At 38.9% G+C, this 15,576-nt stretch overlaps 1 protein-coding gene across 1 annotated transcript in view; it reads right to left on the bottom strand.

Annotated features, from left to right (window-relative positions):
• The window catches only part of zbtb46 (zinc finger and BTB domain containing 46), a 156,329-nt gene that overhangs the window by 15,737 nt on the left and 125,016 nt on the right, over positions 1-15,576 (bottom strand). The window contains exon 4 of the mRNA XM_039735308.1: positions 1,206-1,381. Coding sequence (XP_039591242.1) covers positions 1,206-1,381 — 176 coding nt within the window. The remainder of the gene's footprint in view (positions 1-1,205; positions 1,382-15,576) is intronic.

Genomic DNA, 15,576 nt, shown 5'->3' with positions numbered 1-15,576 from the left:
TTTTGAAGAGTAAACGAAACAGAATCAGTAACAAGCCACCATTGTTGTGGGTCATGCTCCCAACCCAAAGCCGGGCCAAGATTAAAACAAAACAGTTTACTTTGTGGGCGACATATTAGTAGACTTAAAATATGAGAGGCAAATAGGTGAATGCAATAAAATGGTAGAGGAAAGGAAAATTTAAAGGTGATTTTTGAGATCAGCAGACCAAAATCTATAAGATGCTCCCAAAAGCAATCAGGAAGCAAAACTGTTGTGTTATTAATGTATCAAAGAAAGTGGCTTAACTCGCCACCACGCAGTATGCTAACCCAGCCCCACACACACACACAAAAGAACCTTTAAGAGGTAGGATTATGACGTCTACACAAAACATGGCAGGTTCTGACTTGCCAATGCTGAGGTCTAAGCTTGCTGCTGCTGTCATGGAGTTTGAATCCTGTTATGGGACTCTAAGATCCACCCTGGGCATAAACCTCCTCACATCTGGGCTGCAGGATCCGATATGGCCGCTTCAACACACCCAACCGAAGCACGTCCGACTGCTATCCACTGTCACTTGCTGCACTGCATATCACACACTTTTCAATATTGTCTGTGCTTTTTTACATTAAGTGCAGGCTGCAAATGTACAATTGAGCTCTCTTTATATTTATTTATGTATTATTACCAAGACAAGATCATTAAACACAATTTTCAGCACACTGGCTATATGGGGGAGGTAAAACTCATACTTGAAAGCCCTTCTAAAAGCTAAACAAGTCCCACGGCATTCGAATGAATCTATGCATGATGACTTACACCTCTGCTTTAACTGTAGAAAATCAATCTGCACAGCCATTTTGCCGAATGCTGCCTTTGAGGCTGTGTCTGGAGAGTGTACTAGGCTATACGCTTTATAAAACACCATGGTCAAGTGCACAGTCAAATTCCTGCTCCTGTTTGGAGTAAATTAATTTCATTGTGTAACTGAATCTACTTACCACACAGCAATCCTTTCAATTAAAACAAAATAAAGCTACTCTTAGCCTTTAATATTCCAGTAATCTCAAAAATATAATTTCCTCTTGACAAGTCACCAGTACTGTTCTACAGCCTAACTTTTTAAACGTCTCTTTCTGCAACATTCCTTTGTGTACAGAATTGACTTTTCTTGCTTCAATGAAAAAACGAGAACATGTCAGGCTTAGCTCACTGCTACTCACCAGCGTGTGCCTCTTCATGTGCTCTCTTCGGGTGAACTTCTTGCCACAGATCTCGCAGGGGTACGGCCTCTCGCCGGTGTGGGAACGCATGTGTCTCTTCAAGATGCACTGGTGCATGGCGGAGAAGCTACAGTAGGGGCACTTGAATTTCTTCCTGATGACTGTAAACTCGTTCACTGCAACACAGGACACAAACACATACAGAGATCAGAGCGGTCATATTTGTGTAGGTGACACTTCACTTTGTTGTTTCAGTTACGTACAAGGTCTCAATGGGCTTTTGTATACTGTTGCATAGTTCGTGTGCTTTTGTTATGTGTGTGTGTTTCACGTCTGATTTGATAAGACACCCTTTTGCTGCACAGACTGACATCAAAAATTTTGCAAAATATTTTTTTTTTCTTTAAAGTCTTACTCAAAATGCCTTATTATTGGAAATGGGTCACACAAAGCATACAGATTATATTTGTTACATAAAAGAGGCTTTAGATCATTAAATATGAGAAATACAAATTTCTTTTGGATTCCTTCAAGGACTGACTCTAATGTCTCTATTAATCTTACTTTACAACATTTTTTTCCCCCAAGTTGGTCAAACCTGCTAAATGTTTTGACTACTTTTTGCTTAAAAACCTTGAAAAGCATGTTCTTTTCCCCACAAAAGTCAACAATGTCAGTTATCTTGCAGCTAAAAGCTCCCTGGTGGGTACGTATTGGTATTTCAGAACTGGACCATTACTGCTGTTCATATAAACTTCAAGATACTGCTGCGGTCATTAGATTCACACTGGTTTGGTGTTAACACTACACAGGGATAAATATTTCTTTATTGTCAACAAATGCATCTTTTGCTTTACAAAATAATATATACTGTACTATGCATATTACACAATAATGTAAAAAAAAAAAAAAGCTGCAATGAAAACATTAAATTCTTGGCATACATCCATATTCTGTCAAGCGTCTCAGAATTACTACTAGGCATTACGCCACTGACTGAGTAGGATAAGAATTTGTCCTACCTTGAGTGTGGGAAAGGCGCTACATAAATAAAATGCATGATTATTATTTTTATTAACTCATGAGTAGGACATGAGAAATATTCATGAAGCATTGCACACCTATTCTCAGCCAGGATGAAGAGTTCACGGAGAGTGTTTCATAGTTTCCTAGGAAATCACGATGGCATTGTGTAGTTTTCTGATACTAATGGTATGACTTTACACAAAAATAATAATAAGAAGACATTTAAAGTAGTAGTAGGAGGAGGAGAAGAAGTGGAAGAAGAAAACATAGTAAGGTAGAATATTGTGTTACACCGCACAAAATTGTAGCCAATTTCGCAACAACATCAAGAATTATCCTGTAATGAGCACTGAGATGGAGTCATTCAGTCCAAACACCGAATGCGAGTGAGGACCAATATCAGGCACATTTACTTAACTTTTTCTAGATGAATCACCTTCCCATTGTTATGGCCGTGGGAAGTGCCTCGTAAAGTAACAGCTACTGAAACCAGCCACTGCTATTCTTGTGCTGTATCTTCCAGTGATACCAATTGTCTTCCACTGTGCCGTGCCTCTCTCCATGATCCCTCCCTTATCTTCTTTCAGGCTCTGTCTATCCACTGCTTGCCTTCTTGATCCTCCCTGCACTTATAAAGTGTAACGTGAATGTTCCTGAGGTTCATAGAAAGCAGAGCTCAGCATACCTCTGTGACATTTTGCTGTTGACCACCCATCCAGCACCATGTATCTTTAGGTTAATATGCTAGCTACTACAATACAGTTTTCATCCATGACCACCTGTGTACTGATGCGTGTTTATCCGCACTTGGGGCAATGATCTCTATGCACATGCCTCTCGCCTTAACATTACGTCACGTGGATTAGTGAGCAAATGTATAAATCTGCATATTACCTCGCATGTTTTAAGGTTATTCAAAGTTTGGTACAAAATTCGAGAAATGGTTGGTTGTGAAATACCTGAATCGCCACCATTGCTAAGCTGCATTTTACATGTAATGATACCAATGCTCTCATTTTGGCTGACAGTACATGGCATCACCGTATAGATGGAGAAGTCACGTAACATACAAGGTTTATTACAACTTCATTTCTTTGCTGTCAAATCACTATCTTTTTACATGTGAGAGCTGATCTCTGCCTGAACACCATCTTCTCACAACTTGTTGCAAGTCAGGACAACTCGCAAGCTCTTCTAAATCCTGGTGAAGTTAGAACAAGTTTCCTAACTAAGTTAAATTGATAAAATGCGTTTACCTCTACACTTTAAGACTAGGACAAAATTTAGATCATTCTGGGATTTTTGAGACAGGACTGTTTTCCTACTCTGAGACGCTTCATAAATCCAGCCACTGAACTGGCTTCTTCTACTACAAAGTTGTAAGGGGCTGACATGAACAATCACCAGGCAGGACGCCAGTTCATTTTTTGTTCACTTTTCTAAAGTGATCATGGTCTTCATGGTGTCTATTTAGGGGCTTTAAGGCCCAATTAATCAATTTCTGCAGTTTGTTTTTTTACTCAAAGACTTTATCAAAAAGTTCATTATTTTTTAATTCGATCGTTTAACACCATTGTGTATGGAAAACAGATACCACTACTTTGTGGATGTTTTGCACAATTCACTGGGATGGCACAATGATGATCCCATTTAAAGATCGCTATTTTTTACTTCTGATTTATCCAAGATTGGATAAAAACCTGTTAACTCTTTCCCTTGAATTTTCTGGTTTAAAAGACCTACTTTCTGAGTTTTGGCAACGATTTCAGTTTTTCCCTTTATATTTTGATGAAAGATAGTAATAGCCTGCTGGTTAACAAAGTGTGCACCTCTCTGACTACATTTTCTCTTCTGGTCATTTTCAAAACCTTTTCTATCTTGTTCACACAATACAAACTGCTGAACAACTCAATGTGTATATTTTTGGGATTTAGGAGGAAACATAAAAAACATAAATAGATACAGACAGCATGTACGAGACAGCTGCCCTGCCAATCATCCAACCCAGGTCCCTGGACTCATGAGGCAGCTTTGATGGCACAACCACAAACCTGTCAATTTCTAGTCATCAAATGTTTCCAAGACAAAATGGCAATGCAAAGTGTGTGATGCTATTTTGTTGCACACTATTAAAGAGTATTTTATAACGTATCCATTCATTGCCCACCTTCTTCCAAGTCAAAGATGTGGAAAGCCAGAGCCTGTTCTACCAGCATTGGGAGTGAGGTAGGAATCAAGACTAGATGGGGCACCAGCCTTTCAGTTGACATATTTACAATCACTCAAACAGGCTGATTTAGAGCCGCTGACTAAATGAACTTTAGAACTGACAGTTTGATACTGAATGTAGGGCAAGCCTAAGGAGACACACTGTGGTAATGATCAAAAAGACAGAGGATGGTACCCTGCCAAAGTGGAATTACTGTGTACTATCGTGGTGTAGAATATGGCATAACTGGATAACGTGTGCTGCAATATATATATAAGGGGGTGTACCAGCCACCCTAAACAAACACTGACAGGCAGACACAAGTTTAAGTCAAGCACACACGTTTATTCCCGTGGGGAAGCCCTTTCCCTTTGCTCCCCACTACAGAGCACAGCACAGTCCTTTCTTCCTTTCTCTTTCTCTGCCACCTTCATTCCTCTCCCAGCAAGCTTCGTCCACCTCTTTCCGATTCTGGCTCCTCAAATGGAGTGAGGCGGGCCCTTTTATAGGGCACCAGGAAGTTCTCCAGGTACTCTCAGATCCTATTCTGGCAGCACTTCCAGGCTTGGCAGAAGTGCTGCAACCCTGGGTTCTGAAACTGTCCAGGTGCCCCCTGGTGGTGGCCACGGGACCGAGCAAGGTTGAGCTTCTAAGCTCCAAACCTGTGGCCCTGCTGTCAGCCAGGGGAGTTGCTCTTTTGTGTTCCAGGAGAGGTTTTGCCCTGAATATGCCCTCTTCCCTGGTCCTTCCATCACAGGAGCAAAGGCCATCCCCCACAATTTATAATTAAAGTGGAAAAAATACTCAGGCTTTCCAAAGGCAACTATTTTAAGGGTCAATGGATACACAAGCACAGTACGAAGCTGAGAATACAAAAGGTATGGCTGTTGACCCCTAGCTATGGCAGTAGTGATTTCCTATTAAAAGCCTGAGATGCCAACCCAGTTCTGGTGCAAATGCCACATTATATGTTCCATATCAATGGAAATAAGAAGCTATGGCTATGGCACAGGATTGTGGTTGAAGTAAGCAAGTCTCACTTTCAACTGTGAAAAGAAGACTTTGACATGCAGGTTTGGTAGGTCAGTAGCAGTAAGAAAGCCATTGTGAAAATGGCCAAAAGTTTTAAGAAATTTTTGTTCCAAAACTGCTTTTACAAAGCTAGAGGATTTGTAAGTAATCAACAAATGTCTGGACACCTGTAGGAATTGTTTGCATTAACTTCATTAATTACCATTGTTGCAGAAAAGCTGCAAGCTGTTAACCCATTACATGCTCCCTACAAAAAAAGACCTTTTTGTATAACTGTATCTATTTTGGTAAGCTAAACGTTTGTGTTAACCTCTGAAGGTTTACTGCTTACCTTTGTAATTTATAATTAATCATTTCTGGTTATTCACCAGATTCCTGAAATTTCAATAAAAAACAGAAAAATGGGGGTGTTCTAAAACTGTTCACCTGTAACATGTCTCTACTTTTTACTCACCTATGGCTGGTTTATATAACTCTACTTACATGACACTAAAGTCTTTGATACTCCTCAGAGGTAAGACAGGTACATCTTACATGTAAAATACAAGGACCAAGTAACCCCGCAAGATCATACACCTGTTCAGAGTTGATTTTTTTCCTTTTGACAGACAAATTTGTACACCTCCAGATTACACCAAACCACATGACTGAATTTGTCTGAACTTGAATGCCTCGGCCATTTCAAGGCACACACTCCAAACGGGGGGCACTCTCTCCCTGTGTTCCACTCACACTTGGACTCTCTCATTCTCAGCCTTTGAGATCTCTTTAATGCTTGCCTTGACCTTTTGATACGCGGCTCTCTTGGCTTTTCTCTATGGCTGTAATCTGATTCTTTCTGCCTATTTGTGCATCACAGGACTCCTTTGAATGGGATATTTACTCGCTTTATAAAACTCTGTGACATATAAAAGGTATTGAAGAGCATAAACATGTATTGATTGATGGAAATGTTTTGCCCTTATAAGTGGGGGTTGGGGTATATAATTGAGATAGATAGAGTGGGCCTAGGAATTCTGTTTTTGCTGTGCGTTCCCTTGTGAGACCACATGATTTGTAGTAAAGAAAGCCCTTTTTGACCTGCTCCGGTATCTTTGTGATTGCTGTTGGGCACATATGGGCAACAGTGGTCGTCCCGTTATGTAATGTAATTAACACAGCCTGCTGTGACAGAGCGCGGATTATAAGAAGTATGACTGACGTTGAGGCAGGAGATACAAATTAAAATATTTCAAGGTGTTAGAGCGTCTGTTTTATTGACAAAGCTACTTGGCACCTCGGAGGCATTTTTGGCAATGTTTGCTTTTATGGCAGTTGTTAGTCAGCGATGCGACGCATGAAACAATATACTGTGCATATGCCTTATAATGCAAAAGAGGTTTTTGTTTTGCTTTATTGTTTCAGTTTACTAGGATGGTACAAAGCCAACTAATGATGAGCAAAAACATGCAGAAGGAAAAATGAGTGGGCTACAGCACAGGATCATTTGCAGTACAAACAACTTTTGAAGCATTCATTTGGCAGGCTCTGCAGTAATTACTTCACGCTCTAGCATTTGTTCGCTCTTTAAATGTGTGCTGTAGTTCAACTGCATTAGGCCGAGTCTGAACCAAGGGAGAAGCATACATGTGTCATCAGGGTAAGCACATCAGCTAATCCAATTTAAAAGCTCAAGCTTCAGCTGGCCATATTAAACAAAAAAAAAAAAAGTGACAAATTCTGTAAACTGTCTTCTATATAAAACACTTTTACGGAGCTAGTGGTGTACATTTTTATGCGTATCAAAGGCTTATTACTGTTGGATGGAACACACATTCCACAAGCATAACAGGAAATGTCAGGTAAGCACTTCAGTCTTTCTACAGCAAACAAATCCGTTCATGTGGTGCAATCTAGCAGCATGCACAGGAAATTAAACTGGCCAGAGGCTTGAAGAGTACCCACCCCACGAGACAGGAGGAATCTCATCAAAAGACAAGCCGAAGAGTTGAATTCTCTTTGTATCACGCTTCAACAGCCTGTAAAAACTGAAAATGTAGGTAAAACATTCTTCATAGAAATTCCAGGACTCTTGAAAAACAAAAATTTTGAACATATGTAAAGCTTTATGTCAGATTTTTGTTTGCCATTCAGCTAGTCATTTGGGGGTCCATCCATTCACCTATTTATTTTCAGGCCAGCTAAAGCCTACTATAGAGGTATGGGGCTGCGCTTAGCAGCATGGGGCAGAAGGCAGGAAAACACCTCTGAACTTGTCCCCTCAGCACACAAGGTGCCCCTCATGCACACACCCTATATACAGGGCCCATGAGACCTGAAACACTCATCTTTGGGTTGACACCGGACCAACATGCTAACATCACACCAACAGTACGCAATTTAGGATTCATGTGGATCCTGCGTAAGGGAGAAGGAGGTCAAAAGTGAAAATGCAAAAACTAAAACAGGGGCCAAGTCAAAACCAGGAAACCTTTGTCGGAGCCCAAAAGGCAATCAAAATACAAACATAGTAAAAAAAGAAATTTACATGGTAATGGTCAGGAGAACGCTGGCCGCTTGTGGCAATACAAACTGACCACTAATTCATATGATCTGTACTTCAAAGTCCCACACTCGATGTATAACAGTTCTAAATAAGTGAGCACACAATTTATAAACATCAGAGATCATAATAGCTGTGGGGCAGCAGTTCTAACCACAGTTCCACTGTGCCTGTCATTTGGTAGCAAATTATAAAACAGCTTTCTTTTTCCAGATAACTTCACATCCATTTGCTACTGAATGCCATGGACCAGGGTTTACCAGTATTGCTCACTGTCTGTGAACTCGGTGGTAAACACATGAGAAACGTGGGTGGCCTATTTTTTTCTGGAAAGCACCTAATCAGTATCAATTAATTTATATATTACTAGGAAATGCTTGGACCTCCAGCCGTCAATGAAAGGCAGTTTGTGTGCTGCTTATGAAAAACAGCAGCTTAGGTGACTCTGGCAAGGGTGTCGCCGTCACTCCTGTCATGCCCTAACATCAGTATGACGTGTTTGCAATAAAAATGGTCAATAAACCTGTGCAATGTACTTCACAGTCAGCAGATGTTGTCGCCGTTCTTTTCCTGTCTCGTGTGGCTAGGCACCCGATGCCTAATTACGTGGTGGAGGTAGCCTACAGCTCTAATTCTTTGGTCATGTATGACTTTTTTCTGTGCTTGTAGTGTATGACTTCTGTTTGCCAAAAACAAAATTAGTCAGCCTGTGAAATATGCTTCACAGTCAACAGAGCACAGTTCTTTCCCGTCAAGTATTGCCATGTACACATGCCTCTGTTCTTTTTCTGTCAACCACAGTGCATAGTTGCGCCATTGCTTGCCATAAGCAGGGCCTGAAGCCCAATTAAATAGTTGAGGTAGCCTGCACCTACAATTCATGGGTCATGTTATACATATCACACCATAAACTCTCGATTAAGAAACAATAGCATGGTTCAAGACCCACTGGTTTGCGAGTTTTTGTGTGACAGACGAAGAACCCCATAGCCTTTACATATAAATGTGATTTAAATATGTCCTCCTCAAAAACAACAGGAAGCCCCATCCCACCTCATTTTAGTCACCACTTTAACTTGCTTAAACTTTTCAATTTAAAAGCTCACTCTACACTTCTTGCTCTTTGAGCTGTTCTTAGTTGACAAAACACCTTAACCCAGTGCCGTTACCGAGAAGTATAGCAGACATGTGTCTTGTCTTTAAGTGCTTTATTTATGATCTTTGATTCTGTCCTGTAACAACAAAGCATACACACATAAAATATTTGTAGCAAGGATGATTAAACTTGACTTCTCTTAACCCACAGCCATGTTGAAAATGTGTCTCTTCTCTAACATAAGTGAGAAAAGTCACACTGACAACTTCATTTATTATATAAGTATTCACTAATACATTACAGTGATGGAGATATTCTTAAAAACTGCAGATCTGTAATCCTAATTTGCACACTGTAGAGATAAAATGGATATGACAATACCTTTCCACTGCAATAAGAAACAACCAAACTACATGAACTTTTCTTTTTAACCAATCTACTGTTAACTCATTGGCATGCAAAACCACTTTCTGTATGCCCCTTCTGTGGGCCAGAGAGGCTGCCGTGAAGATGTCCCTTTTTTACATACCTCCTGCATTTTTATAGTTTAGATTGGGGCAATGGTTAATTTTTTTTTGAAAGATCAGGAATTTTAACAGTTTTTCTCTCTATGGAAATTACTGTGAAAATGAAAAAAGTGTACGTAATCTTCATTGTTTGTCTGTACTTTCTGGAAATGTGCCCTATCTAAATATATAAATCATAGGTGAGGGCCCCTTTGGGTGTTCTAAAGCCCACCTGTAAGGCTATCAATAGAAGTTGTACAGTGATTTTTACTTTTCTTTTTTTTATAGTAACATTAAAACAGTATTTTCACTGCCGAGTGTTCCCTTGTAGCCGAGAGACTGTGCTAGCTTTCACTTTGCTTTGCCAAATGCATCTGGGTGAACTCAGCAGTGGCAAAGTGAGACACGACTTCTCAGTACTGCCAGAAGGCAAATGTAGGTAGTGCTCTTTGATAGTGGCTTAGAGCCAAGAGCCCAGTGCTAATTCAAACTAGCAAACCTGTCTTACCAAGTCACAACGTAACAGCAAAGCTTGCAAAACCGGACTGCTTCACTTAAGGAAACCTACACAAAGTCCTCCATTAATATGCCACCATGTACAGTAAATCATTGTACATACAAAGAAGATAATGAAGCCAGTTAAGCTGGGCAAATGTCCATAAAGGTACAATCTAATACTAAAGCCATTTGCAATTATGAAATGGCAAAATGATTGCCTAATGAAATATACCATATATCCAGAGAAATGATGAAGACAATAAATATTCCATGGCTGATAAAAACCCTGTTTGGGCCTTGGAACTACTGATTAATAGTAATTTGTGTTACATATAAAAAATGAAGCAAAAATGAGCTATAAATATCTACTCATATATAGTATAAAAATATCAACATCACATACTTTAAGCATTAAGATAAGTGAGTACATTAGAGGGTCAGCTCAGGGTGGACAGTTGGGACACAAAGTCAGAGAGGCGAGATTGCGTTGGCTTGGACATGTGCATAGGAGAGATGCTAGGTATGTTGGGAAAAGAATCTAAGGATGGAGCTGCCAGGCAAGAGAAAAACAGGAAGGCCTAAGAGAAGGTTTATGGATGTGGTAAGAAAGGACATGCAGGTGATGGGTGTGACAGAGCAAGACACAGAGGGCAGGAAGATATGGAAGTAGATGATCCGCTGTGGAAACCCCTAATGGGAGCAGCCAAAAGAAGAAGATTTTGCATGTGGCTCAGTTGCAAGATTGTGACAAGAAATGGAAAAACAAAACTACAGTCAAAGGAATTAACATAACTTGGCACCCAGTACCAGAACTGTAGGATGTGTTACTTTTGCTTAAAAACACTCTTGCTTTCAGAAGCTGTATTCATGTATATACCCTTAATCTGCTTGTAAAGCTCAAGTTACCGCACCTCTTAAAAATAAAACCAACAAGCCTAAAAAATTAGTCTAACGCTATGTACAGTATACTTAATCTATACCATACTTTACAGAGTTTATTAAAAGCACCAAATTCATCTAACCAGCAAATACACAGTTCATACGCTTGTATAAGGGACATTATTTGCTTTGAGCAACTCTGTGACTCCAACTGAAACAAAAACAGTTTAAGTCTGAAGTTAGATATCCTGGCATCAGTTTTCTAAACCTGCTTCATTCAGATCCATGTCATAGGGCAAGAAAAAAACATGGACAGGGCCCCCGAGAGCACTCACATACTCTACGACAAATTAAATGTGTGTGTGTGTGGAGACATATACATATACACCTCACTTCAATACATACGTGTGTGTATATATATATATATATATATATATATATATATATATATATATATATATATATATCTATGTATATATATATATACATACACTCCATCTATAGGCAGTATATATTATATATACATACACACACACACCTAACTATATAGGCAGATACATATATATATATAGAGAGATAGATAGATAGATAGATAGATATACATATATATGTATACTGAACAAACCATTCAATTTAAGGGTAATTATTTACAGTAATTAATTAGAAACTCATTAAGAACAATATCATAATGACTGCAAAAGAATTTTCACTATTATATAGTGTCTGGAAAAATATTCACCACATACCCTTTAGAATTATTTTATTTTAATTGTATAGGATGCATGCACATTTTTGTACTTTTTAATTTCTTTCAACTCAAAAAAAAAAGAAACAAAAAAATAAAACAAAAATTTGTTACCTATAAGTGTATTCAACAAAAGCCCATGCTTGGGGTATAAAGGTTTTGGCAGCAATCAGCACTGTGTGGCCATATTTTTGGGTCTCTGTCAGTTCCCAGGTCCTTACAAACTGCTCGGGATCACTGACAAGGGCAGGCTGAGTTTTGTTTTGGATTCCAGTCTAATTCCACTGAGAGGCTGCTTTAACCAATTGATCCTGCTGTAAGGGAAATACAGTATCTGTTTTGGTTTTGTCTCTTCAGCAGAATTAGTGAGGCTTCCCTTTGCAATCTGCTGTACTTTGTCTCACCTACGTTCTCTTCAATTCTGAAAAGCCTTCCTGATGATGACAAGTACCCTGTAATATGATCCCCATACCACCATGCACGATTAGAAGGAGGACGTTAAGTGAGGCGCTATGCTGAGTATTCCTTTTCATTCAGACTACTAGAATGTTTTTAGTAAAATCTTTATGTGGTGCAGATGTCATGGCACTCTACCATAATCACTAGTTAGTGTATGACAATAATATTTTCGATCTGTGGACATTTTGGTGACAACATTTTTCAACACTTTAATTTGTTTTTCTTTGAATGACAATCCAGGAAAACTTTGCATAAACCCTCAACTGACTGATACAGCCCTATCTAAAATGGTTCTTCATATAAGATGAAACAGTGAAAAAAAATCAACATATTCAGTAGAGCACAACTCCAGTACATCTAATTAGAGTTATATTAACTTGTCAAGTTCTGAAAAAGTCTGAACAGATCCTTATAAAGTGAATCTGATTTTTTTTTAAAAATTTGATTCAATATAGACCATCACTTTCTGACTGAGCTATAAAAGATGGACTGGCTTCTTCCAGCTGTGCAAAATAAGTCTTCATATAAACAGGTGTGGTACAGGATATTGAAACTGATTTTATTTTATTAGGAATGATGTTTAATACAAGTCTATTTGAAAGAGAAACCATTTTGGGAAAAGAACTTTTGTGAAAGTGTAAGATATTCCCAAAACATGTGGCCTAGCAACGTCAGTACTTGATGACCTTGCCTGCAAGTTGCATCTTGTCCTGGGTATGATTTAAGTAATTTAGGATAAGACATGTGTGAATGAGCACTTTTTAGTTGAATTATATTGTGCTTGACAACACTGGACAGAATTGATTTTGTAAATGGCTGCCTTTTATTGTTTTTCGTAAATGTTTTTAAGAGATCCCTGTCCTATTAATCTCTATGATCATTCACGGGTAAGTTTATAATATTCTGGAAATGCTGTCTCTATGTTTACTCTAATTTCTGGAATAGGTATAGGTGAAAGATGAAGGAAGTTGGCAAGGCTGCTTTTAACAAAGATTCTCAGTTGTATATAGAAGAAGAAGCAGGACACTGTGAGACTTGAATCGTAACAGTTGAAAGGATGGAAATTCATTATCAATATAAAGATCTCTAACTGTCACAGTCATTGGTGACTTCCAGTGACTGAAGACTGAAACAGGTGATTATCACGTATAGGGGCAGCAGACAAGAGCTTTTCTGTTTTAAAATGCATAATACATTGGCTCCTTGTTCTTAGTAAATGGAGAAATACACTGAGCACAGAGTAGAGCAGGCAAAAGACATTTGCAAAACATTTCATAGGTCTGCAGACCTTGAATTCATCACAAACAAGTAAGGCGATTCCCAGTTATGAGACTGACATTTTCTTGGTCATCATTTTTCTTTGTGTGTAGATCTAAGTGCTGCATATTTAAGGTGCAGTAGTAAATGAAAAGAACTTCAGGGTAGGTTAACCTCTATATCAATTTGATACTGAGGAAGTTATTACTTCCATTTTACCAATCAAACTCAAAATGTGAACTGTTTGAAAAAGTATTTTTTAAATAGAAATGATGTTTTTCTGAGAATTACTTAAGATTCAGTATATCTTAATACAGAAAAACAATTATCTTGTTTCTTACTTTACAGTACAGGTACAGCAGTTTATTTGCTCCATTCATCTATTTTCATGGCATCTTCTAGTGTGGTGCCGAGGTGTCACTCACTGGACGCATGCTCCCAACCTTACCAGTTCGGACCTGGAGGGAGCTGTCCTGGAGCTAATGGACATAAAATGGGATAATGTGCTGGCATTGTGGGAGGTCAATCAATAACAAGGTACGTTCACAGGCACACACACCCTTGCTTTGGTTTATTTAATATACCATATACTAAAACACAGTTTTAAAAGCTATTCTGTGGAAATTCACAACTCGCAAAAATTTTATTCTAAAATGTACAACATGTAAAAGACACTGCAGGTCAAAAGTGCATAAATGATACAAAAACAAATGGCTATCTTGAGGACGTAAGACATTGTTCTCTATAATTAATATATGTTGTGTGATGCACGGTTTGTTTATTTATATGACTAGGCTTCGCCAACCCCCGTTTTTGTTTTTCCGGATACACACTTTAAGATTATTTCTTTCTTTGAATTGCTGCTATTTCATTAGTTTCACTTTTATTTCAGAACTTCTGTAAAAACAATTTTTGGAATCTTTCGAGTCCCAATGTACTGAATCTTTTAAATGAGGTCTGTGAGACTTGTGTTTAATGACTTTGTACCGTAATTCAGGATAGGATTCTCTGTTTGAAATTTCAGCACAGACAAAACGATCCACATCATCAGCAGTTAATAATTTTTTTTGCAAAGTAACCAATAAATGGGCGGCACGGTGGCGCAGTGGTAGCGCTGCTGCCTCGCGGTTAGGAGACCCGGGTTCACTTCCCGGGTCCTCCCTGCGTGGAGTTTGCATGTTCTCCCGTGTCTGCGTGGGTTTCCTCCGGGCGCTCCGGTTTCCTCCCACAATCCAAAGACATGCAGGTTAGGTGGATTGGCGATCCTAAAATTGGCCCTAGTGTGTGCTGGGTGTGTTTGTGTGTGTCCTGCAGTGGGTTGGCACCCTGCCCAGGATTGGTTCCTGCCTTGTGCCCTGTGTTGGCTGGGATTGGCTCCAGCAGACCCCCATGACCCTATATTCGGATTCAGCGGGTTAGAAAATGGATGGATGGATGGTAACCAATAAATGCATGTGAGGAAATTCTCTTGACTTAAACTTCAAAGCCTTACAATATTTACATACTTCTGACATATCACCTGTGTCCATATATTTGATCTCTATTCGTCTTTTTGTTATTTCTCCGTGTAATAATTTCTCTTTGTTTGCGCTAAGGTGATCTTTACTTTCTTTGTTTTGACACTGTCGTTTTTTGCTGCTTTCATATTCTGTATCTTGCTCTGCATGCGTTTCACGCCTACGTTTTTCTTGAGTCTTTTGAATTCCACTGTTTTCATTATCTCTAACCTGCTCTGCATGTGTTTAGCCCCCTTGTTTTTTAACCTCTTTATGACATTTTATTTTGTTTTCGACTCTTTGTCTTTTATTTCTGAACTTGCTTTATCCTGCTTTTGTTTCAATGACACCTGGTCCATGATGATTATTTTCCCTTTTTCGAGTAATAATTTCCATTTGTTTGAGCTACTCCGATCTTTACTTTCTTTTTTTTATACTTTCTAATTTTCCTACTTTCATATTCTTTAACTTTTTCCACATGTGTATCGCACCACAATTTTTTGGGTTTTTTTTTAGCCTTTCGAATGCCACTGCTTTCATAATCTCTAACCTGCTCTGCATGTGCATAGTGAAGGTTTCTTAAATTCTCTTTTATTGTCTTTTACTGGAGTAGTACTTATGGTTTG

Source organism: Polypterus senegalus, chromosome 14 (assembly GCF_016835505.1).
Source record: "Polypterus senegalus isolate Bchr_013 chromosome 14, ASM1683550v1, whole genome shotgun sequence".
NCBI classification, from domain to species: domain Eukaryota; kingdom Metazoa; phylum Chordata; class Cladistia; order Polypteriformes; family Polypteridae; genus Polypterus; species Polypterus senegalus.
Note: the sequence above shows the minus strand (reverse complement) of the source record. Positions and strands in the feature narration are given on the sequence as shown.